This window comes from Rhinolophus sinicus, linkage group LG12 (genome assembly GCF_036562045.2).
Source record: "Rhinolophus sinicus isolate RSC01 linkage group LG12, ASM3656204v1, whole genome shotgun sequence".
NCBI lineage: Eukaryota > Metazoa > Chordata > Mammalia > Chiroptera > Rhinolophidae > Rhinolophus > Rhinolophus sinicus.
The window spans coordinates 58527488-58554962 of NC_133761.1; the positions used below are offsets into that span (position 1 = coordinate 58527488).

General features: G+C 35.4%; 1 protein-coding gene across 1 annotated transcript; it reads right to left on the reverse strand.

Annotated features, from left to right (window-relative positions):
• Window positions 1-419: 419 nt before the first annotated feature.
• LYPLAL1 (lysophospholipase like 1) lies at window positions 420-27475 on the reverse strand. The gene is made up of 5 exons (XM_019742526.2): window positions 27321-27475; window positions 21692-21791; window positions 12438-12607; window positions 1494-1609; window positions 420-760 (listed from the first exon to the last, which is right to left on the reverse strand). The coding sequence occupies exons 1-5, from the start codon at window positions 27412-27414 to the stop codon at window positions 521-523; spliced, it is 720 nt and encodes a 239-aa protein (XP_019598085.1). The 5' UTR covers window positions 27415-27475; the 3' UTR covers window positions 420-520.

Below are 27475 nucleotides of genomic sequence, written 5' to 3' on the forward strand. Positions count from 1 at the left end.
CGCTCTGCTGAGAATTAGAAGGCCTGGATGCTAGTCTTGGCTCTTGAGGCTTTAGGCAAGTTTTCATCCTTCTATCCCTATTGTGAGATAATGTGAAGCCACTTTATAAACTTGGAGTATCAATGTTACTCTGTTGAAAACTATATAAACATAAATACCTTTGGAAAAGCAATTTAAAGAAAGTGGCAGGAAAGATAAAATCATACCATGTTAAGGCTTTTCATGTTTTCGTATTGCTCTTATTTAAATATTACTTTTTAAAAATTTAAATATTTAATTACTTAAAAGGTCTACAGATATTTACAAAAATGTATCTGAAAATGGTACGTAGCTGCCTAAATTAATGTTTATCATTAATAAGATTATACTACTCTCTATGGTGCTAAGCATTTTAATAACAAATGTCAGTAAACTGTTGATATTTCTTAATATTTTAATTATCACTGATCAAGTTATCATTTGGCAGTAAACTTTATTTTTCACAAAGACATTACATGTATATTAACACATCAATCTTGATTCACTCAATGTGCCTTTCTGTTTCTCCCGGCAGTTTCGTAAGAATCCATGACTTCAGTTTTTCTAGTTCACCTTTGTTTAGTTCATGGTAAACACCTGGCAAACTGTGAAACTTTGTGCTCACTCCTAGAGATTTTAACATGGAGTTTGTCTCTTCACCCCAAGAATGAAGAACTAACTCATCTGCAGTACCATGGCACTGAAATAATTCAGGGCGTACACCATCACTTTTCTGAAGAGCCTAGAGAAGAGGATATAAAAATGGAAACGTTTAAGAAATTCATTTAAGAACATCATTCTTGGAAATCAGACAAATCAGGAAAGTTCCAATTTTACCAAAGCATCAATATTTAGGGGGAAAAAAGAGGCAATGGTGGTGCTGTCTGAGGGGGCCAGCACCCCCTCAGTGGTTGCTGGTACCACTTTAACTGAATTGTACCTGCATTTACTCCATAGAGGACGGTTTCAAAAATGATCAAAGCATCTCCTGAAGAAACTGTGACTTGGGAAGACAAACCTCTTCACATAGAGGGGAAGGAGGGAGGAACACAGAGCTAAGGCACAGTCCAGAGAAAAATTACATTCTAGGTCTCATTTCTACATCTGCTGTTTCTGCTTTTGGTAATACAGCTGCAACACTGTAATGTATCATATTCATAAATAGGGCTAGTGCTGCAAAACTAGCTATAATTATCTATAGGTTTAATATACATAAAGGATACAGATATACCACACATGTATTGTTTTATCCTTTTCCTTTTGACACCTTGCTTAGCAATATTCTTTGTACAGGGCATTTCTGGAACATGAATAACCATCTGTAATTAATCACATAACTCATTTGCCCATGAATTCCCAGAAATGCTCTGTGCATCAATTGCTGTTACTGATCAATTTTGTTTTAGTTTCAATGTGTGAATATTTCATTCTTATTATATTATTCTTATTATTATTATTTTAAATCTGGTGCTTACCTGGTAAACAGCAGATGTTTTATTTAGAAAACTAGAAAGAGCGAAAACTCCTGCCACATCTTGATGATTTCTATATGCTAAGTGCATAGCCATGCACCCTCCCATTGAAAATCCTCCTAAAAGTAAAAAAGCACTTCTCAGAAAAAGCAGAATACATGCAACAGTAACTTAAAACAAGATATAGCTATGCCAGTCTTCCATACATATTTTTAAAATACTTGGAGACCTTTAAAGAGATAAAGTGCTACGAAGTTATTTAGTCTACTTTAGATCTCGCAGAACAAGAGTAAGTAACACTGTCCCATCTACATCATCGCTGGTAAAGACATTTGTAATAAAAAGAGCTAGAACTGAACAAAGAAATCGTGTTCATCGAGTAAAAATACTTATAATTCAAAGTATGAGTCATAATGTATTATTTAAATTTCTAATGTTTTCTTATATTTTGTTTATATGTGTGAGTCTTCACACTGCAACTAGAGTTAGTAACATGTATCTTTTCTCTTATTTGCCAAATTATAAGCTCCATGAGGACCTGTATTTCTAATGCCGGCTGTTTAATAGATGCTTAGTGGTCTCTGAATTAGGAAAAGATAATCAAAAATTTGGTGAGCTAGTTAAAACTTGTTTGGATATTATTTTGAAATCTGACTTATGGTGGTATAATTAAAACATATATACACAGATGAACTTTTAAGCAAGTTTTAAAAAAACAATTAATTCATTTGACAAATCGTACTGTCTTCTATGTGCCAAACATAGTGCTAGTCACTGCAGGTTAAAATCTGTGGACCCCATGCGCCCTTGGGCAGCACATTTACCAAAATACATGGACCCTGTGTTCGAGGGGGAAACAGAGGCATCACAGAATACGGAGACAGGTGCCTGATGTGACACAGCAGAGAGGGTGGCCCCGCTTCGATGGGGTAAGGTATTCCCAGGTTGAGTGCAAGTTCATAGACAACTAATGCATGTTTTGTGAGAAATGTAGACAGTAAATCACATAGCCACACACTTGCAGAAACATAAAAATATACTTAGGTGTAGAATTCAGATCTCTTAATTTTAGCCCCCTGCTTTATTTCAATTAACAGAATGTAAAGCCGAGGCCTTAGAGACCATACATTTGACTTTACTACAATCTCCTTTTATAAATGAAAGGAACTGAAGCCACAGGACATTAGGTGACCTGCTTAAGGCTGTACCCCTAATTCCAGCTGTAAAGCTAGGACTTTTGTAATCCAGGTTGCTTGTAACAGTTTAATGTCCTCTCTACTATCTGCCGATATTTATTAAAACAGAACTACTTGATCCGGGGCAGGCTCATAATAGTATTTTGGACCCAGTACATTAATGTGTGAGTAAAGATTATCAGCCTTGGGAAGTTCAGATGTTAAAAAATGGCATAATATGTAAATAATTACAGTGCATAGTAAATATTCCTTCTGTGGTTTTCAACATACCTTGTTTCCTGAAAATAAAACCTAGTCAGACAATCAGCAATAATGCATCTTTTGGAGCAAAAATTAATATAAGACCTGGTATTATATTATACTATTCTATACTTATTATACTATATTATATATATTATATAAGACCCGGTCTTATACTATAATAATATAATACCGGGTCTTATACTAATTTTTGCTCCAGAAGACACATTAGAGCGGATTGTCCGGCTAGGTCTTATTTTCGGGGAAACACGGTATCAAAAGGAAATAATAGAGTCTCATCAGCAGCAGTTCTCACCATGGATGAGAACGAAGGACTCTTTCCAAATAACCCCACCCCACACCCAGATACGCATACATCTAGTTAGAAGCTCATGAATAAGTTTGGCAGGAGAGGAGGGAGCATAAATATCTTAAAATTGTATGTAAAATTGGCATCAGATTCCCAAAAAGGTTAAAAGCCACGGGCTAAATTATCTATTTATTCATGCATTAATAAATCTTTGACATGTCCCATTAAAATATGAAGAGCTTAGTGTAGGCAGATTATTTCATTTCCAGTAAAATTAGGTATCTGAACAAGAAGATTTCTAGGGTTTTCATCCAGTTTTAAAACCTATTATATAAATGCTTATGAATCACTTGTAAAGGTTAAAACAGCAAGGACTTTAAAATTTACAGTTATTGTCAAGTCTACAGAAGTCTACTTTTAGTTCAGGAATAAGACGCCATATCTCTCAGAATACGATTTTAGTCTCCCTTAAAGTTCACTGGGCAAATGCTTACTTCTACTGCCTTCATCTCTTCCAATCTCCCCTCTTCACCATTTACTTAACAAATGATTTCAAGGTTGCTTATAATCGAACAGACTGTTAACAATAAAACTACATGTCTAAAATGAGGGGAAATGTGAAGGGAGGAGAGATGAGGCCGGGGAAAGAATGGCAGATCAAGAAGAGACAAAAGAGAAGGAGAGCCACAGACCATAATACGGGGAGCACCATGATTAGGGGTGTGACTGGACACTGAACTGCTTTCCTGTAGCAAGGCAATATTCTCTAACAGAAGGAACCAGAACAATTCGTACTAGGAACTTTCATAGCATTGAATTCCCAGGTGGAATTTATCGAGTTGATCCTGTGTAAACCTAACATTCAAAATCAGACATTTTACACATAGCCACTTCCACTACTGACTCCTCTACAACAGAAGTCCAGGACATAAAGATGTAACATTCACTAGACTCTAAAGTTCATGTGAGCCGGGATTGTTGCCTGTTTTACTCAGTAATGTGCCCTCCTTATGCTCAGAACAGAGCCTGGCACACAGTGCCTGGTGCGTCATCCTTATTGGATAAAGGAACAATGTCAGTTGCAGTTCCATCAGGATATTTCTGCAAGGAGAAAATTTTACGTCATCAGGACATGTCACTTTTTGGTGATCTATCTTGATATAAAGCTCAGAAAATGTATGGTGGATGGTTGGTGTGTCCCAGGCCAATGATTCCTGAATCTGGCCCCTTAAAGTTCGATTGCTAGACTCAGCCCCAGCCCCACTGACACAATCTCAAAGCCCATGTCTCATTTTTAAAAGCTCTCGTACCCATGAATCGAATCTATGAGGATCACAGCCTTAGAAAAATATCAAAAGCTACAGGCAGACAATTCAAAATTAAATATAATGGGTAAGAAAAAAAAGTGAAAATATGATCATGATTTAAGGGAAATCCATACGCTCTAGGAACAAAGTTTTTATTTTTTGGAGAAATTCAACAGCTTGAATTATATTTTTCCCAAACGTACCCAATGAACATACTGAATGTGACTAGTGTGAGTGAGGAACTAAATGTTTAATTTTATTTGCTTGTAACTAATATTAAAACTAATATTAAATCATTTTAAAAACTTAAAAACGATTAACATAGTTTAAATTGAAATAGTAGCATATGGCTAGAGTAGTATATAGCTAAATCATATTGGACAATGAAGTTCTAGTTAATCTAAGCTGCATCACAGATTGAAAACATCATTTAAAATTCGTAAATGGAGTAAAAAGAAAATTAATTTTTCATAAAAAGATAATGTTGAGTCTAAGATCATTAAATGTAATCTTTTCAAGTGAAAGTTTTTTTTATAAATCACATCACAAAAAATAGATTAGTAAGCAAGAACATTTAAAAAGTGATTTTAAAAGCATACCTATTGAGAACATTTTGCACATTAAATTCCCTGCTCCATCATTTCATTTTTTATTGACCAGGGTAATGTAATCACTTTATGTGGTTTCACAGGCCTCTTGATGGCACCAGCCTAACAACAACAAACTAAGAAAACATTTTCCCACATATGAAATGTCATTATGAACAAACCTAAATGAATCCTGCAAACATTTCACCTCATGTTCAAGTCTCGTAATTTATAAGGAAGAAAAATGTACTCATTGAAATCTTATTATTTACAATTTTAATGAAAGTCCCTTACCCATTTATAATATTGTGAGGTAATCTGCAATTTCTCATCCGCCATCTTTGACAATAAAATCACCTTTAGCATCGGACACTACTATGAAAAGGGACTTTGTGTATTTTTTTCTAACAGAAGAAAATGTAATACAAAGGACTAGTTATTTGAATTCACTTTCCATCGAAACATCTAAAATGCAATATAAAATATACTGTTCAATAAGTAAATACCAAATAGTAAACTCATTGTAGGTAATGATTATAATGTATATTTATAGTTGCTGGCAAAATATTAAAATGTCAGGGGTTAACATTTCAACATACATTTAAGATTAACAAGCTGAATAAAATATGTTAAAAAAATAATAAACCTAGCTTTTACGAACTCTTTAAATAAAATAAAACAGAAACAATGTATTAAAAAACTATACTGGGAAAAATAAGCTAATCTATCTGAAAAAAACTCCAGAGGAAAAAATACTTACAATTCATGTTTACCATCAATTGAATAGGATTTTAAAAATATAATTAAAAAATCCCCCCTTGTTCCAAATTTCAACAATTCTTCCATTTGATTTATACATTATAATTATCCTACAGACTGAATTGTGATAGTGTCAAAATATTTGGGTACATTTATTCGTATATTTTTCTCTCATACAAAATTTATAGGATAAACAAAATATTTATCATCTTCTATGGAAAGCTGTTCGAACAGCAGTCCCACACCTTTAAAGTTCTGACAACTGTTGTTGAAGAAACATCATTTGTTTAATTATGACATATTCTGTTTCCCCGAAAATAAGACCTAGCCAGACCATCAGCTCTAATGTGGCTTTTGGAGCAAAAATTAATATAAGACCCGGTCTGATTTTACTATAATATAAGACCTATCTAACATAATATAAGAGTGGATCTTACATTAATTTTTGCTCCAAAAGACGCATTAGAGCTGATGGTCTGGCTAGGTCTTCTTTTCGGGGAAACACGGTATAAGTTAAAAGAAAGAATGCTATCATTCTTAAGTTTTAGCTCCAAGAAAGAGCTTCAGAAGAAACCTGTATAAGATCAGGGCAAGAAAGCCTGGCAATTCGGGTGCTAGGTTTCATCTGGGTAATTCCAACTATCGTTTTTATTTTAAATCTTATAAAATTAATATATTTAGTTAAATCCACTGTGCAAAGTGTTTCCACCATACAGACAGAAATAAAATGAGTCATCCAAAATCTCAATGCTCAGACATAATTTTGACATGTTTTTTAAAAATTCATTTTAACAGTTAAACACTCTAAACGTATAATACCTTACTTTTTATTTCATGTAATAAAAGCAAGTCTTTCTGATTTGAGAGACTCTCAACAGAATAAAAAAACTCCATAATTAATTTTTTATTCACTGAACACATACTTACTAGATGCCTTTACGTGTATATACAGTATTTGGTCGTTACATAATATTCGATTCCCATAACCATTTTTCTCGTGATGGGTATTTAGAACATCCATGTAAATCACAAGTGTAATTCCAGAAGCACCTGACTATCCCTGCTTCAAAATTCTGATAGTATGCTCATATTATCAAAATTCTTATAATCCAGTCAGATCATGTGTCAGGTTCTATACATCCCAGATCAAAGTTAAACCTAAATTATATCAATTTTCTCTTAACAACAAATTATCACCACCTAGTGGCCAAGAAAGGAATCTCATCCTGTACAAAGTCCTTGACTAAGTCAGTGGATCTGGGTTCTAGTCCCAACTCTACTTTACAACAACAGCCAGTAACCTCTTTGAATTTTATTTTCATCATAACTGAAATGAGAATAATAATTTCCTATTTTACCTATTACAAAGCTCAAGAGAGAGGCTATATATGAAAACAACTTGTATAATTTAAACACTAAATATAAAACATTATGATGTATACTGGTGATTTAAAACCTGTCAAGAGTAATGTAAATGTCAACCATTTCAGTCGTATGACTACATTGTATATACCTCTTGAGCACAACAGTTCACACAAGAGAAATGATATACATTTTCCACTTTGATTTCTCACATTGTACAGAAAATACCAGAAGGAAATGCAGGGTTTCAAGACAGACATAAACAGAGGCAGGCTGTACCATGAAGTATGCTTTCATTCTGCACACTGGACACTCTCAACATATGAATGAAACCAGAAGATGGTGGGATAATGGAATATTATTAATAATGTTCTCAGGATAGAGGATTTGAACCCAGGTTTTATGAACAATTATATTGCCAACATTCAGACAGTAATTTAAAAGTCACTAATTTATTGCCAGTGTTTCCCTTTTTTATCATACCCCTCTGTAGAATCATGTGTGGTATGAACATATAAAACTAAACAAACTTCTTACATCTGATATCTGAATGCAGAGAGTGAGGAGTCACAGATGTGTCCAAGGAACACACGGTCACTGAACATGTCCTGTTCACCTGACCCTGGGACAGGTAGAGTGAACCTTTGGCCCAGTTCTTCCTAGCTAACCAAAATTTATGTTTTCCATTAAGTAAGCAATACATTTTCTTGATGAAAACTAGGAAGTGAAGGCTGTGTTTCCACAGCTAACATCTGCAGTCAACCTCAATGTCCCTTATGTGTCGTCATCCTTGTGTTCCCACAGTCTTGGAATGGTGTGTGTGTTAGTCTTTCATCATTTTCCTGGACCTACTGCATTTGTCATCTTGCCATTCCCCTGGTCTTCACACTGGCTGTGATCTTAATGTCAGACACAAGGGTTCCAGGAGCACAGATTACATAATATTAAATAAAAAATGTTGTCACATAGTCAACATAGAAACAAAATCAATAAGCATAACAATTTATTTACTTATTATCTCCATTTTTTCAGTCTTACAAGTTTCTAGTTTTTCCTCTTATAATTATTATTATTTTTTTAAATAACCTAACCTCACTATGGTGTATGTGTGTTTAGTAAACATTGTGTAGGATCGCAAATGCATTTCCCTTTGATGTCCCAATGAATCCCTCCTTCATTAAAATGTTATGAATAGCATTTAAATCTTACTTAACTTAAAACGTACTGTAATAGACATTGTACAAAAGCATAAAAATCAGTAGAAAAATATTAAGCAGGAACTTCTGTTTAGATCATTTGTGAGCAATGAAAAAGAAGAGGAAAACACAGCATGTACCCCCCTGAGAAAAAATAAAACAGCTGGGGGTGAAGAAATGATGAGCTACCAATGAGTCTGAGTAGCAGTATTGGTCCAGTCAGCCCTTTTTGGTATCTGGGGTGACCATGCGGTGGGTGGACTAAGGAGTATTTAATAACAACAAGAAAACATGTTCAAGATTACGTGCCAGGCACATTTTACCGACAGCTTTACAAATAAGAATATCCTTTAACAACAAACTAATTCAATTATCACAACTCTAAAGATGGATCCCATTATTATCATTCAAGCACAGAGGTTAAGGAGACTCTCTACCTACAAAGTGGAGCATCCAGGATTAGAAACCTGTAGTCTGAGTCCAGAGCAAATTCTTAACTGCTACACTGCCACCAGTTACATTAGTGCATTTGCAATTTGATTCATAACTCAGGGAATGCATGTACAAATATTCTAATATGTAATAGTCTAATACTACTTCTTATGACGCCTTTTGAAATAAATGATTCAGTTAGATCACAAAGACAAATAACTACAACAAAAAAATCCCTACAGAACTAGAATGCGATTTTCTTTATACATTAAAAGCTAACCTCTGTGAAGAATCCAGCATAGAAAAAAGGAGGTAATATAATATTTTGTCACAGTGTAAGAGATCAAAAGCATGTGGATTTTGAGGCGCATGTTTTAACTACAGAACCGTTATTGAAGATTTATGTTCATGGACTAGTTCACTAATAATACAGGTAACAAGGACAAACAACCTTGAATCTGCACTTTTGTGGTCTTTTTTCAAGTTAGGGAAGAGGCTTTCTAGAAGTTAGATTAGCTCACAAATTCTTACATACATTTTAGTGATTTTGTAATAAATTTCAAATTTCATGATTTTATAATAATAGTTTATAAAACTTCTAAAATTAAAATTTTGTTATTATTAAATAGCTTTGATAAAATACTGACCATTTTACCGACAGCTTTACAAATAAGAATATCCTTTAACAAGATTGTCTTGGTATTTTAAAAGACAATTAAAACCTTTCATGATATGGTAGAAAAAAAAGAAAAGAAATTCCAGGTGAAGCATAGAACTAAATGTAAAACAAACAAATAAATAAATATGTAAATAAGTAAATAAATAGCATTATAGAAAACCAGTAGAAAAATCTGTTTGAATATTTATCCACGTTCTAAAGAAAGCCTTTCTTAAACTGAGAAATTGTTTGAAAAAAATCAGACAAGATTAATAGACAACTGAAAAATGCTTTCTTGTGTCAAAATACAACAAACACAATTGGAAGGAAACTAACAAATTAAGTGCAGATTAAATACAACGTTTTGCTTAATTTTTGCAAAGATTTTTCATGTCAATATGTATTATTCACTGAGGATGTCCACCTATACGGACATTCTAATACAGGAGGCAGATATCAGCGGGCATAATTTTTCTGTGAAAGCAATTTGACAACATTTATTAAGAGTCTTAAAACTGTTCAGTTAAATGGAAGAACCATGGGCTTTGAAATGAAGTTAACCTAGATTCAAAATTCTGATTAGCTCTCTGACTTTACAACAATCCATAGTTTCTTTTCAAAGATAAATGAGATGAAGTAACTGATAGCTGTGGGGAAGGGTGATGAGGGGATAGAAGGAGAGACAAGTAGATGGCAGTTACAACTCAGTGTGATAAATTCTTTAACGTGTAAACTGAGAGTACTAATTAGAATATTTTCCACTTTTTATGTATAAAGATTTTGCAGTTTTATGTGAAAGCAATTTCTTACCCTAATCTTTTCTTTTCCCATTCATCACATTACTTCAGGATCTTATTACCTTATAATGACAAATTCAGTAACTGGTTTTTCCACATCCAACTTCACATCTCTTCACTTACCCCTTCTGCCAGAATAATTTTCCTAAAGCACAGTTCTAATTAACTATACGACTCAAAGACTTTCTCTAATCATCCCTCACTAATTACCTATAGAATGAAGGATAAAAGGGAAAACAGACAGAATTTATTGAGAGCCTAGAATGAACCAAGTATTTTACAGACATCATCCGCCAGTAAAAACAATGTATTATTATTCCCACTTTACAGATAAGGTAGCAGAAATTCCGTGTGATAATTGAGTGGTGAACCAGCGAGGCACTGGTAGACTTTAGACTGGAACCCATTTCTTTGTCGCTACCCATTGCGCCCTCCAGCCTCTTAGTCCAGTATTGAGTCAACGAGGCATTTTCTGTTCAGACCACCGACCTGCTGCTGAAACTACATATAATGTCCAGATAGACAAAAACAAGCACTACTTTTTCCACTTCTATGTACTGTTCATATCATTCTCTATGCCTAACCTCTATACTACAATCGTTAAAGCTTTATTTATCTATGCATCGCGGAATCTCAAATGCCCCTGCTACCTTCCTATTAAACTCTTCTCTAATAGCCTCAAATACATATGATCTTGTCTTCGTCTAAATTCCTGTGGTACTTAGTTACTTAAATCATCAATTCACTGATCAGGTCATGCCATTCATTATAAATGTCCTACGCATCGGCTCTGTGGCAGGAATTGTGGGCCTGGGAAATAGTAAGAGATACACATCAGCATGCTCTCTGAAAAGCGGTCCGTTCTACTGCTTTAGGGCACTCAGCACTGGCTTGCTGGCACTGATACAGTTATCACTGGAAAGCACCTCATGGGCTTTTCCAAGTTGTAAGCAATTATGAGACCGATCCTATGATTGAGCCATGTGCCCGTTGGAGCATCTAATACATTGCCTATCACACTGGAAGAACGCAGAAAATATTTGGCAGATGGCTGAATGATGGACTCAGTCATGCATTCACACATTTTGAATTCAATCTTGCCATTATGTCACATAATCCATCCCCTAGGCTGAGTTGGGTGCCCTTTCCCAGGCTCTTCCCAGACTCCCTCAGAATGTCCTGGATTTATCTCTATTAGGGTTAAATATAGTTGTTAGATATCGTACATAGAAACAGAGTTAAACACTGAGGAGGAAACAGGAAAGTGATGCCACTGGGCTGGAGGGCACACTGCTTTTCACTAACAAACGTGGAGGCTGAAGGCAAGGCAGACGAGCCTTCATCATAACAGGTCGCCTCTCAACTCAGTGAATAGTTCAGAACTTCAACAAATGCAAAGAAGTTAATTAATTTACCTTAATTCTGTCAATAAAGTATTTCAATGTGCATCTTAATATTTTGAACATGAGAGAAATACTTTGCTTTATAATTTCATTGTTAAATAAAACTCATTATAAATAGTTATATTTACAATATCTTCTGTATTAGTCACATTCTAAACAATCTCATTTTGTATCTATTATAGAGATTTTATAGTTTATGTATTTGATGATTACAGAAAATAGTACTTAGTAGAATAAAGAGCTTATATAAAGGCACATTATATCCCCTTCGAAACAGAGTTTGCTAAAGATGATGAACAAAAGTTTACAAAAAATTCCTTAATCCTGTGATATTACCTCTGAAGTGTTTACTGTTCATGAATTTGATGTTATATTTAACATCATAGCAATAATAGTTTAAACATATTTATAAAACTTAAGCCAATTAAAATAAATTGTTTTAAAACAAATGAAAAATTTCTTAATAGAAAATTAAACATGAGATTCTCAAATTGTTATTATTAAAAAGAAAGTGAATTAAAGTTTCATGAGCTGTTGTTAGTAATTCTAATACCTTTGAATCCCTTAATATGCAAAGTTTATTTGAAACTATGAACAGGTCAAAAAATAGACAAGTGGTTCTAAATAATATTCCAAGTAAAGTGTAATGCATAGAATTAAACAAAAGTGAAAAAAAATTACCAACATTTAAAGGTCTTACCTACTAATATCCGATTCTTCTTGATGCCAGTTTTCACTTCATCATCAATCAGATCTGTCAGCACTTGACACATCACATCAATTGATTCAAGGTGTTCTGGGCAGTCATTAGATATTTTAAATCTGTCAAACCATACATTGGAGATTCCACCTTTCAAAGGAGTATATGGCCTGTTGAAAACCAACCAACCAAACAAACAAACAAACAGATAAATAAAGGGAATTACATTAAAATGGATGTTTTAATTTCTAAAACATTAGTGTTTTGAATAATTTTCATTTCCTTCAAGTTGGGTGTTAAAAAATTCATATTAAAACCATCCCCATGCATATTGCATTAACTCGTCTATACTTTTAATGATTCCATTAACATTATCCACTGTATCAAAAGGACCCCACAATCTGTGAAGATCTGTCCTTGGGCAGCACCCAATCTTTGGGACCAATGAGTGGTACTGAAGGGAACAGGAGAACTACACCCTAATTTTTCTAAGTTGATCACAGCACACCAAAATAAATGGGCACCCACTTTAGGAGCCAGGAAATCAAGAGGTTTGTTTTGGAAAGTTTCTTAGAGAAACTGAAAGAAATCTGGAAACAAGAACTCACGTACGGAGAATCTTTTGTTTATTTACTAAAATAGAACCATGTGATAAACATTACTTTGCAACATGCTTTCTAAAATTTGAATGTATATTTTGAATATCCCTATTAGACAGTACATAAAAACTTAATTTGTTCCTAGTTTATGAAGATACATGATATTTTGCAAATATGGGAAATTGTATATATGTGTGTGTGTATGTTTGCGTGTTGTTTTGATATTTTTCATCTAAATCTTATTTATTTGTACCTTTCCTCCTCTCCGCTCTTACACCCCCCACATCTTGGCCCACACACTAGGTAAACTATTTTTATGATCTAAAATATACCCTTGAATGTTGTTCTTATACACACATTAAAACATACATCTTTACAGGACATTTTTTAGAGCACTATTGCTTTTCAAAAATCAAAGAGCCTATTTGATTTATGTATGTGCCTTTTCTCCTTTAACAATCCCTCATGAAAATCCTTCCATCTGATTTAGGTCTAGCCCACCCTTTTAAAGGGCTATATAATCTTATGATAAAGATGTTCCAAAGGTCACTCAGCCATTCCCCTACTAACGGGCATTTACTTGGTACTCAGTTTTTAGCCACTAAAATGACTCATTAAACATTTGCACATATTTTTATGTACATATTTTTGTATACACATTTTTATGTACTGGAACTTTTCATCCTATGAAGCACAGTCCAAAACCAGAACCGGTGGATTGAAAGATATAATTTTTATCTTAATAGATGTTTGAAAGTCACTTCCTTAAAGGCTATAAAAATCATCATTTCTACAAGAAAAGTAAGAGAACACCGTTTTCGCCTACAGCCCTAATAGCAATAGGTGCTAATATCCTTTAAAGTATTACCATTGAAGAGTATTAACTATAATTTTAAAGTCAACTTTATTGAGGAATTGACATATATAAAATTACACATTTTAAGTATATAGTTCAAAGACTTGACAATGTAACTATGATATCCACAACGACATACAACATTCCCTTTACCTCAGAAAATTCCTTCATACCAAGAATTCCTGTTCACTTCCCAGGCAATCAGAGTTACTTTATCACTACAGATGAGTGCTGCCTGTCCTAGAATGCCAGAAACGAAATGACCTATTCATATCATTTGCTATTTTTTTCTGTTGTGGTTTTGATTTTTTTATTAGTTTAGAAAAGCATTTTATTATTGACACTTAAATAGTTGTCATTTGTATTTTAAAATATACTTTTTAAAATATAATTTTATATGTTGATATTATGTATTTAAGGTTTTTAAAATCAGATAAAAGACTATACATTTCATATTTCATATAATCTGGCTTAAAAAAAAAACCCTAAATTTCTGTGTCTCCTGATTCATTTAAAAAGTTCTTTCCAATCCATATATTTTAATATGTGGAATCCGAAATTTATTCTAAGAGTCTTATTTTCATTTTTACATTTAAGTCTTGAGTTTTGCTGGAATTTTTTTGTACGTGAAGTGACCTATGGGTTCAAATTAATCTTTTTTCACATGAATAGTCAACTGTGTCTGTACTACCATTAAAAAAACAACTACTAAACTTACCTTTTTTTCACAAAGGCAAAATTCCAGCTTTGCCATATATTTAATTTTATAGTTCTGAGTTATCTAGTCTCTCTCACCCTAGGTTCTGTGAGAGAATTACGCCCTAATGCCTAATACATACATTACAAAGGGTGCCAAAAAAAAAAAAATATATATATATATATATATATATATAAATATATATATATAAATATATATATATATATTTCATCTTCTGAATGAAAACTGAACATATAGATACATACATATATATATATATATATATATACACACACACACACACATTTTAAGAAGGGAAAAAACTGTATTAAAATTGTAATACTCAATATATACCGACAACAAAAGATGAATACAAGTCACGTTTGACTTCTGCAATTACAAGAGGTGCTCAGAGTGGTTACCATCAGCGTAATTTTAACACAGTTTTTTACTTTCTTAAAATGTGTAAACCTTTTTTTAGCACCCTCTCTATATATGATGAGTAGACTTTTCTCCATTGCATCTAGAATGGTACCAATTCTATACTCGCCTTGGGAAAATTAAGAAAATAGTTACTCAAACCATTTTTTTGTGTTCTATGATTCAGCTGAAGAACACTAGTTGAGAAAGGGTCTATTTTTTGTTGTTGTTGCTCTACCGATCCACTTAACTTACTGTTAGGATCACCCTGATCGTAGTACAGTGGTTTTGGAGAATGTTCTGCAGTTGGGCCATGCAGTTCCGCCTCTACCTACCCTCATCACCCACTGTCTCCTTCTCAGACTTGTCCTGCCTATTCTCAGACATCCATTCTTATTTATTTATCTACGAAATTTATCAAATACGCAGTAAATTTTAAAATAGTTTCAAATAATTCTCCTTCAGAATCCCTGTGGGACTGTAGTACAAAATTGCGGTATTGTCTGGAAATGTACCTTTCGTGACACAAACGTGAGCGGGGAGATTTCCGCAGACTGAGCTCTTCCCAGGACCTGCCACTCGCATCCTCAGCTCAGGCTTCTCCTGCATTGTTCGCTAGACTCTCAACGGGTGCAGCCAAGACAAAACCCTGCACCAGCTCTTCACCAGGACTCCCATGGAGCCTAGTCGCCCTAGTTTCTGCAGGCCTTCTGACCTCAGAAGCTGCTTTGCTCAGGAGAGGTAAATAAATTAAACTCAGAAGGGGAGAGAAGACAGAAAGCATTTAAGCCTCTCACCTCCCAGGATGCCTTTCTCAGGATTAACTTTCTTAAAGTTCTCTGAAAATAAAAGCAGGTGCTTTCCACCTAGTATTAATGTCACTGTCAGGCAAAATGAAATTCTATTCAATTTGTCACCAAAACCACAGTGATCTTCTGAATGAAAACTGAACATACTGCCCCCTTTAAAGCAGAATATGACTTTTACTATCTTGAATTATTTCTACTTCCCTTTTCATTTTATTCTGCTATTTCTCTAAGTGTTTATTTGTCTGGCTAAGCACTTAAATAAGGATGATATCATAGGCTAAGATATGAATCATTCTGGGAACTCAGCCATTAATAGAAAAAAATTATATTCATTTAGCTTTTGGTCTCCGACAGTGCCTTACTTAATTAGCGATAGATGTGCCATTGAGGTAGAATTCCAATGTAAGTTTTACTAATATTAATAGTAGCTTTTTGTTCTAAGAAAATTAAAATTCTGTTCAAAGGAGATAACTGGGAAATTTTAATGAGGCAAAGAATAATTTAGAACTCTTGTTAAGAACACATAATTGAGAATGCGTAACTCTTAAGTTGTTAAAATAACAGATAAAGCATAATAGTAACAGGGTTTTTTAAAGCAGCTGACAAACTGGTACACATGTTATAATCATTCACCTTCTTCTTCAAATAAATCACTTTATTAGCTGGTATAAAACAGCTCAGACATTACCACAATAAATAAATATGTTTGGCAAAGAACAACTATGTGCCTCCTAAATCAATCAATCAATCAAACCATTACACATTGGTAAAATATTAAGCTGGAATAAAATGGGCAAGGTTAAAAAAAAAAGAGAGAGAGTTGACATTCAGCCTGATACCACGTTCTGTTTTGATCTCTGTTCCCTAAAAGTCATAAAATCAAAAGGTCACTCAGATGACATCATCTGGCCCCAGTCTTCCTTTCTGTCCCCCTTTCATAGTGGTCCCCTCAGTGTTCACATCACATTTCCCTCTTGGTTTCCTTCAAACAGGACAGTCTCACTATTGATCCAAGAGCTTTGCATGTGCTATTCCCTCTACCTGGAAGGCTCTTTGTCAGTGATACATAGTGGGCTCTCACTGATCACTGAGGTCTCAGCTCAAATATCACGTCTGCAGGGGAACCTTCTTTGATCCTGCAATTTAACGTATACCTCCCTTTAACCCTACAATGCACACGTTCCCTCTCTATCCCGTTACCCTACTTAATGTCTTAACAGAATTTATCACTATTTGAAGTTAATATATTGAATCTCTCTCTCTCTCTCTCTCTCTCTCTCTCTCTTTCCATTTCTGTGTGAGTTCCCTGAGAGTGGAGACTTTACCTATTCTACCCCCCATGCCAAGAACAAGTATTTGTTGAACGATGAATGTCAACAATCACTTGTGTCCCTTGGATAATCTGTGTCAGGCAGCAACAAGAGAATATCTAAAATTGTTTTATTTGCTCTGAATAGCTTTTGACTTTAATTCTTGTAAAATCCATATTGTGATGTCTAGGAAAAGGTCAAATTTTTCTTTTGTTGCTTTTGAAAAAAAGCATGTTTCAAAGAAAACAAGTTTTTATGTACTAATAACTATTTAAATGTGCTATTTAAAATACTTAACAAAAAAGTAAAACTATGTCTTCAAAACAGCTGTTTTTAGCAGGGCTCCTTACCAGTGAAGTGTACCGGTATCAGATCTACTGGTATCAGAAGAGAGATCCCGAATATCGTGCTGCAGATAGAAATCTTAACATGCTGCATACGGATCATGAGAATCTTCACGAGGGATTTAAACCCCGCAGTACGCAACATGTTAAGTGATAGAATCAAGATGAATTCATTGCTTACTGCACCGAAAACAAAAGGGCCTGACCCTGTTTTGGAATACATGTTGAATGAAAAATATAAGCATGCACTTAATGTGAAAAAAATAGTGAATTAAGAAGTAGAGACACTATGCAAATTTTACTACTTTTAGAGTTTTTCAAAACACCAAGAAAAACTATGTTTCATCATATAAATTATTAATGGCTTGTTAAAAAATTGTTATTATTTTTAAAATGGAAATTCTAATAGTAAACTCAAACCAAGAAAACCTCTAATTACAAATACAATTCAAGTATGTCATAGAAATAAAAATCTTTATTGAGCACTTTGGTTTAAATAGAGTCCAAATTAACATAATGAAAAAAATGAAGCAACATTTTCCATTTAAATCAACACAGCAAGCTAATTGCTGACTTTTATTTAATATGCCCCTAACTGAGTTGATTAAAAACATCTATTAAATAGGGTTGAGGAAAAGAAATCCCTTATAGCCAAAAGTGGCAACTTAACAATTTAATCAAAACATACTGATAGGCTGTAACAGACCACAACTGGGTACATATAATAGACTACTTACTCCTCTTAAATTCTTTCAAATATGTATGCCTGTTGAAAGCAAAACTTGTAACCTTATTTAACAGTTTTTAATGTATGTAGATGACATACATATGACAACTATAACATAAAGAGGGGAGGATAAAGGAACCTGTATGGTTGTAACCTTCTAATAGGTAAAAAGTTTGCTACATATCTTGTAATCCCTAAAGCTATCAGGAAAAATATAAGATACATGAAAACAGAGTATTACAAAAATTCAAATAATCCAAAAAGAAGTTGGAAAGGGAAAAGAGAAAAAAATTACTAGACTTAAATTCAAACATATTAATTGTTACATTAAATGCAAATGGTCTATACAGGTTACTTAAAAGACAGAGACTATCAGATTGGTTAAAGAAAAAACAAAGTCAAAATACATGTTGTTTATAAAAAACCCACTTTAAATATAATGATATAAATAGGTTAAAAGTAAAAAGATGGAAAAAGACATTCGATGTAACACCAATCAAAAGTAACCAAAAGTATGGAAAAAGATGCTATATAAACAGTAAATATAGAAAAGCTGATATATATTATATTATTATTAAACAAAGTATACTTGAAGCTATTACTAGAGATAAAAACGAACATTTTATAAAATAGAAGTCGCTATTAATGGGGAAGACAATAACCCCACACAGGCATGCACCCAATGATACCGGTATCACTTAAAAACACACACAGAGAAAACTGATAGAACTAAAGGAAGAAACAGACTAATCTATAATCACAATTGGAGATTTTAATACGCATTTTTCAGGACTTAATAAAACAACTTCGAAAAAGAATGACTAAGCAAATATAAAATTTGAGCAATACTATAACCACCTTCAACTATTGACCTTTATAGAATTCTATATATAAAAATGCACATAGTACAGTCACCAAGACAGACCATGTGCAAGACCATAATTTAAGTGTCAGTCAATATCAAAAGACTGAAATTGTACTGAAATTTTCTCTGATCAGCAATGAGATGTAAGATGAATGAACACTACAAAATCTTCAGACAATAGAGATATGATTCATATTTGAAAATTAAAATATTTTAGATCTTGTAATTTTAAATTATATACTGAATTAAGTTTCTAATTGTTCTGAGACTCTGAGACATCTGGAATTAAAACTTGGTGATGTCTGCACCTCTCATAAAATAACAGAAAAATGATTTCACAGTAATGTTGAAATACATTTTCTAATATGACAAAACATTAAGTCAGTCTTGTTTGTTATACTGTTCATGAGATCCCTTTTGACATTTGGAAAATCATTAGGTCAAAGATTTGCAGCCATTGGTAGTCTTTGATCAATGACATTTGATATCCAACATGGAAAAGGACCAGTGAAATACAGCAGAGTTAGAGAGTGTAAAAGTTGCTGAATATTTAGCACAATATACTTTGCTAGGTCAGCTGAGGGTTCTCGTAGTTATATTTGAAAGCAATAAGCATATTTTGCAAATTTACTTGATTTGTATATTAGTAGCAAACTAACTGGCATTATTATCCTTAATTACATATGTTTTATTTCACTGTTTTATTTTATGGGGACTGATCAAGATAGAGGCCTGAAAAATAATATTCTACAACATAGATAGATCCTATTTACAGTAAAAACACATGTTTTATAGTAAAAATATATAATATATGTACACTCTTTCTGAATATTGCTGAAAAGCTCTTGAGTTCCAGAATAGGAAATTGCAAATTGCACTCAATTGTGAGATCTTTATTTCTTCATTTTAGGAATCTTAGAACCAGTGAAAATAGGGAAGCAAAATTTTACAACTCTGTATTCACAGGAGTAAATCTGAGCTGAGAAAGGCTTTTGAAGGAAAAGGGAATTTTGTTTTTAATGTTTCTGACCTAGAAATTAAGTCTAAAAATAAAGGAAGCCTAGTACAAAAAGACCTGTTCTTAGGTGAAATCTTGACTTTTTTTTCTTTTTTCTTTTTTGTATTGATTCAAAGACAATAATACCATTCATACTTTAATTACCTCAGATGTTTTTCTAAAATATAAACAGCTGACCACACTGCAACATAAAGGAGAAACAAGACTAATCAGCTAGTATGTGTGGGATAGAGGTGTAATTTAAAGCAGGGTTTCTCATCCAAGGAGCCACTGAGATTTGGGCCTGGATAACTTTTTGTAGTGGAGGCTGTCCTGTGATGTGTGGGATGTTTAGAAGCATCTCTGGCCTCCATCCACTAGAGGCCAGTAGCCTTTTATGTTGTCTTTCCTCCCAGACACCAAAAAGGTTTCTCAACATGGCCAAACGTTCCCTGAGTGACAATTATCTCTGCTTAAGAAATAATTTAAGTCATCTCATTTAAAAAAAAAAAAAAAAAAAAAAATCTTACAAGCTCAAGAACTACAACTCATGAGAAACTTTAGTAAAAATGATGATTTGATCTAGAACAGTGGCCCCCAACGTACTATAACGGGAACTCCTTTTTAAGGTCTAACACTATGCCGTCCCTAGCCACCCACATACAGCTATAGAGCAATTAAAAACGTAGCTAGTGCAACTGAGGAACTGAAACTTAATTAATTAGATCCAAATTGACATGTGCTGTACATGTAAAATACACATCAGATTTCAAGGATTTGGAATGAACAAAAGAATGTAAAAGATCACTTTAATAAGTCTGTATTGATTACATGATGAAATGATAATATTTTGGATATATAAATACTCCTCCTTAACACTAAGTTAATAGAAAAGTAAATAATGCATTTGCAATAACCACACAGTGTACCTAATAAAAATAAACCAAGAACAGATAATGAGACATCAGATTGGGCTGCACAGCTCAGCACATTATTTCACTTACACAAAAAAGGATTTGCATACTCCAGTTTAAAGCATGTGTTCAGAATAAGAGACTATGCAGATGCTAATTGGATAATTTTTAGAAATTAGTTTGACTTCAAAGCCACGCCAATCACATCACTGTGCCATTCCAGGTCGTATGATTGAAATACGTATTAGTCAATTCTGTATTCCTATTCTTGTTTACCGATTCAAACAGCTTCACATTAATTCTCAAACCTTTTAAGTATAGAACGAATGCCACGGATCTCTATTCCAGAGATTATGAACTCTGGGTTAGAAATTATTAAAAAGATTTTGCTCGTTGAAATTAATAGTTTCTTTTTGGGATGAATGGGGGGGGGAGGGATAGAGAGTTTGAAAGAGGAGTGATCTGCAGGCCAGAGGAAGCCGAGTCCTACAGGCCAAGGAATGCTTTATTACAAAGAGGGAATAAATTACTCACCTAGCAAAACCTGGCCCAATAGTGTAATCGCCACACACACACACAATTCTGGAAATAAAGTACCCCAATTTAAAATATTTTAAATACAGAATTAAACTTAAAGAACACCTGGCAGGTTCACCTATTTATATATGTTTTAGGCCACAAAGTTATACTGAGCAGTGACATCAGCTACCACATACCTGGCGGGAGCTGTTGGGTAAATAACTTTTATGTGTTGGAATGCTAAATCTTGATTTAAAACCTCCTTGATCCACCTTCTCAATCCTTTTCCGGAATCACCTGGTGAATCAAAAAATCGAGAATAAGATAAAACATTTTTACAAAATAGCTTCATGTGGCACAGAGGATGGAACAAGGAATAAAAAATATATATACATAAAAATAACGATACAGAAACTGATTTATCAATATGAATTAATTGACCAGGCATCAATAGGTAGGAATAATTTTGATTATTTTTCTCCTACCTCACCATTGATCACTTTGAAAGAATTGTTTAAGCTTGAGTTTTAAGTTTCCTCATTTGCTTAAAGGGAATAATAGGGACTCATGAAGTAAGTCAATTTTTCTAAATAAAAAAATTCTATTTTTTCTGACTTTAAACACTGTCATTTCTTATCTTTATTCTTAGAAATAATAAATTCCTAAAGTGCTTATAAACTTTTCTGGTTGTAACAGCCTAAAACAATTTTCTTGGTTAAAATAATAAAATCCTTCAAAAGGGGTATTCAGTATACTTTCATTTTTAACTTGAAGAAATTAGAATTTAACTTTGATAACATTTTACATGACCTAAAATAAAGATGATATATTCCAAGGCTGAAAAATAACCAAAATTCATGTAAGAATTCATATGTGTATTTCCATTAAAAAAAAATAGGAAGGAAATATAGGTCCAGTTCATGTAGTGCTGAAGAAAAAAATTTAAAGGTAACAACTTTAATTTTTTAATCAACAATTCATGAGGACATCAATTCAAAAAATAGCTACTGAATATCTATTGTCTCAGGCAGGAGCTCACTGCCAAAGGCAGTGATGGCAGGGGGAGGGGAAGAATCAGATCTTTATGGTGAGAATCAGATCTTAGTCAAATAATCATCTACCTAAACGGAAAGACAACTGCCCACTGCAAAATGAGACACAGGATGCTGCACAGGCTTATTGTATCCAGAACTGACCCAGGGAAAGACTTCAGGGATAACGTCACTAGAAGATAAGCTCTGCCAGGCAAGGCTCATTTTGTGTTTTATCCTGTGAGATGTTGCTTCATGTAACCTAGAGCAGGACTGACACAAACTGGGCATCCAATAGGTACTAGGAGCTGAATGGTTTGAACTGAAATCTACAGGACGGCGAAAAGTGAAGCGCGGATGGAAAGAGCATCTCAGATAGCACACGGCAAACACTAAAACCCTTTACAGGAAGGAGCAGTATGACATCTGAGAACCAAAACATGGGAGGATGAACAGTGAATGCAAGATGAGCTTAGAGACACTCTTTTCAGAATAACTGCAATAGAGAATTTGGCTGTCTTTGTCCCCAATTCCTAAGAGGGAACCTGTAAATCTTTAGAATTTCCTCAGTGACTGAATTGTCTTTGTTATTCATAGAAGCGCCCTCAAACCACTGCACAGTTTCTGCTAAGATGACTCAGGATGGGAGGTGGCCAACCAGGAAGGGCGATCATGTCATTAGGAGACAGGTATCAGTCTCACCTCCAGGGAGTAGAGGAGGCTGGAGATTGAGTTCAACCCCAAATCAATCACGTCTACTTAACAAAACCCAAGGAAAAACCCTGGGTAGGATGCTCAGGTGAAATTCCCTGCTTGACAACATTCTTTTGAGTCCTGTCATACCTCAGTATGGGGAGGGTAATGCATCGCTGAGGATGACAGAAGACTCAGGTTTAGAACCCTCCAGGCTTTTGCCTGTGTGTCTCTTCTTTTGGCTGGTTCTAATGTGTATCCTTATGCTATAGTAAAACTGTAATAAGAAAACTGTTATAATAAAACTGTTGTAAGAAAAAAATGAGGCGAGAGAAAGTGTGGGGAGCTGACAAATCCTAAGAGCATGGAGAAGTTACTGAGATATTTTTCTGGCAGGAGGATGGTATGCTTCTAAGCATCACTCTGAAAGCTGTGTGGAGACAGAACCAAAGGACAAAAGATGTGGGGGAGGTCAGTTAGGTGGCTCCAGGTCAAGTGACAGATAGTAGACTACGGTAACAGCAGTAGAGCAGACAGAAATAGGTACTAGAGGTACACAGGACAAGATTAACACAAATTAGCGATAGATTCGTTAGGAGGGGTCCATGGTGAAAGCTTTTAAGGATGATGGCGAGGTTTTCGGCCCGGACAGCTGGGTAAATAATAGTACTATATGGACACGGAGATGGGAACTCATGACGCAGAAGGTCCATCCATGCTAAGTGTAGGGCATCTCTCTGTAAGGCACACAGGGCCCTACACCTGGGGCTGAGCAAACTACAGCCAGCTTGGAGACATAATCCAGGTCTTTAGAGTCATATGCTAAGAATGGCTTTGACTTTTTTAAAGTCATTAAAAAAAAGTAAAAGACAGAATGGAGAAAAGGGAAAGGGAAAAAGAAAACTCGGAGATATTTTATGTGACCCACAAAACCTAAAATGGTTATTGTCTAACCCTTTACCGAAAAAGCATGCCAACCCCTGCCCTATACGACCTGGATACCAGGACCCTCTTGGATATTCTCTCTGACTCCTCTCACTCCAGGAACTAGACTTACTGCTGTTCCGTGAAGATGTCAGGGGACCCACCCAGGCCCTTTCCTGGCTTTTCTCTGCTCTGTAACAGCCTCACCCAATGCACACATCCTGCACTCATTAAATCCTCGCCTTCACAGCGAGGCCACTTGGGTCACCTTATTTAAAACGGTAACCCCCATACCTCCCATCCTCCTTATCCTGCTTTCCTTGTTTGCCAGGACTCACTATCTTCTACTACTATGTACCATTTGCTCCACTAGGACGTAAACTCCACGAGAGCAAAGACTTTTGTTTGCTTTAGTCACCGTATACCGAGCCAGGAACACTGCCTTGTTCGTAGTGGCCAACGAATGGATATTTCTTGAATGAGTGGATTAATGAATGAGTGATTACAACCCAGTTGGATGTCTAGTGCTCGATGGAGACCTGAAATGGAGACACACCTTTGTGTCGCCTGTATATAGGTAAAAATACAATCTGTGGGCTTATGTGGGGTTTAGCCCAAGGAAAAACATGTAAGACTAGAAGAGGACCTAGGACCAAATTTTGAGGAACCTTAACATTAATGGTCAGATAAGAGGAGGATGGGTCTGCAAAATAAACCAGAAGGAGCAAATATGGGTAGAAAGAACCCAGAGAGTGTTTCAAGAAAGCTGAATGCTGCTGACAGTTCAAATAAGAGGAAGACTGAAAAATGTCCATTACATTCAGCAACACAGAGGTTACTGGTAACTTGAAGAGCCAACTCACTCAGTTCGCAGAGACTTACTATAAGGGAAGAAAGATATGCACAGTTTGGGCCTGTGTGAACCTTCTAAGCTTCGTGTGGTTTACAGACATTAAATTAGATAATGACAAATACGAATACTACTGAAATGAGAACTATAGCGTCCTAAGGAAACATATAACAGAGTACATTAGTCTAATCTGGGAAGCTGAACAAAGCTAATTGGACTATCATTTGTTTTTAACCTGAAAAAAAGGTACTTCTTTGGCCTTTTAGTAATAGGAAAGGCTCAAATTAAGTTGGCTATATGTAACTTACATTTCCACTTGTTCTCCTATGGCTGCCATACATATTCTAGAAAAGAATCTCAGGTTTTTAAGATTTAAAAAAAAACACTAAATCTGCCTCTAACCACTCTTTCAACCTTCAAAAGCAAAGCTGAATGCTACAAAACATCCATCCCTCCAGTCACAAAATCCCCCTTTTAAAAAGCCAGCACCTTATTCCAAGAGTATGGTAAAACTATTAAAATTGGTTTGCCCATATTTGGATGAACTAGAAGCCAAACACATATTAAAGTCTAATGTAAAATCATACTCCTAATAAGAATTTTATTTCCTAAAATGGAGATCTAAATATACAAAAATTGCATTATACTTGCATAATTGGCAGAATTCTTTGTTCAAAGAACAAAGGGTATATATAACTTGTATGCAATGTACAACTCAGTTTCAGAGATATACAGTTACAGGTTATAAAAATGTCATAATTTGAAATTGAAAAGGATTTAAGAATAGTGTCCAGGAAAAAAAAAAAAGTTTAGGAGTATTTCCTAAAAGTACTGTAAAATAATTAGCTTACTTCTTAAAAGGAGTACGGTACTGGGGAATTTCTGGGTGCTTACAAATGAACGAACACCCTTGGATCCCTGAACAGTACTGGCAAGGGTCACCTAGTTGTAACGCTTTTCGCCGTTATCTTAGACACCTCACCTAAGTCTTTCAGCCAAGTCTTTCCCTTTAAACATTGTGGGCACTTTTCTTCCCTATTTCCAAAATGGCACGTCCTAGTTCAGAATGTTTTCACCCTTATCCATCCAGAACACTGATTTTGGAATCAGATCTGGGTTCAAGTCCCAAACCCACCACCACTTCAGTAATAGCCAAGTGACCTCAGGCAAGCTGGTCAACCTATCAAGACTCCTTTTCAAGTTGACAATACTTCCCACAACTGCCCAGGGCCAGGTCTCCACCCAGTACCTTTCCAATCCCCACCATCTTCTTTAAGCCTACGTATACATCTCAGCTCAAAGACCACTTTCTCTGCTAAATCTGACAAGCTCTTCATCTTCCAAATGCCTTAATAAGCCTACCCAGTTTTTTTCCTCACAATTCCTTGGCAGTAAATCATGCACCATCTTGTGATCTCCCATCCACTGCTGACTCAAACTAACTGAATTGTTTTTTTAACTTTAGGACACTAGCTACACCTCATTTCTTGAATAAACATTTAAGAACTTACCCAGGGCCAAGCACTAGGGATGCAAAGATGAAAACAAAGGTCCTTACTCGTGAGGAGCTCAAGATCCAGGGGAGAAGACAGGCATTAAGTCATAACGGATGAGATTAAGAAACGCTACCCAGAATTAAGCACAGGCTACCAAGGGCAGATGTGGAAGGAGAACATCAGACTTGGCTTTGTGCTATATACTTTGGGTGCTTAATGACAGGAGAGGGCCAAAGGGGAGTAAAGAAAGGGGAAGCAAGAAAGAGAGAAAGGCAGGAAAGCTCGGGCACAGTGCTTCATAGTAAAGAGCTACTCGATCATTATTATTTGGCTGCGAATCTCAATTGCCTACTTTAGCATGGGAGACTGCAGCAAGAAATAGCAAATGATCCAATGCGGCTGAAAACTCCAATCACCAATAGCTGACCCTGAAAAGTACTGCATAACTTGTCTCTGGTAGAGGACTTACCTTGCTAACTTGCTCTGTTTAAACTCGGGGGAGGGGGATGGGGAGTAGCAAGGGTTGCACGGGAGGGAATGTCGTGGGTGGAGGGCTGGCCGGACCGCGGGACACACAGGCCGGAAGTGAGGGCGGTGGGCCAGTGATCGCAAGATAGAAGCAAAAGGAAGGCAAGTGGGGGACGGCTGGGGACCGTTTACCACGCTGCCCGTGTGTCCACAGCCGCGGGGCTACCGAGGAGAGAGCCACCCTCTCCGAGATCACCTGGCCCCACTGGGGCCCCGGGCCTCCTCCACTGGGGCAACACTGGGGGGCCCGAGGGGAGAATGTGTCCCAAGCTGCAGAAAACAAGGACGTAAAACTGGAATCCACCTGAGCCGTGCAGGAAAATCAGAGAGGCGCTGTGCCTCCCAGTCGGCGACACCATGCACCGCTGCAGGCGAACTGATCCTGACGCAGCAGCCATTGCTGCCGCCGATCAGAGCTTTGCAGGCCCCGCCCCTCCGCCGCCCTGCGTGACAGCGCAC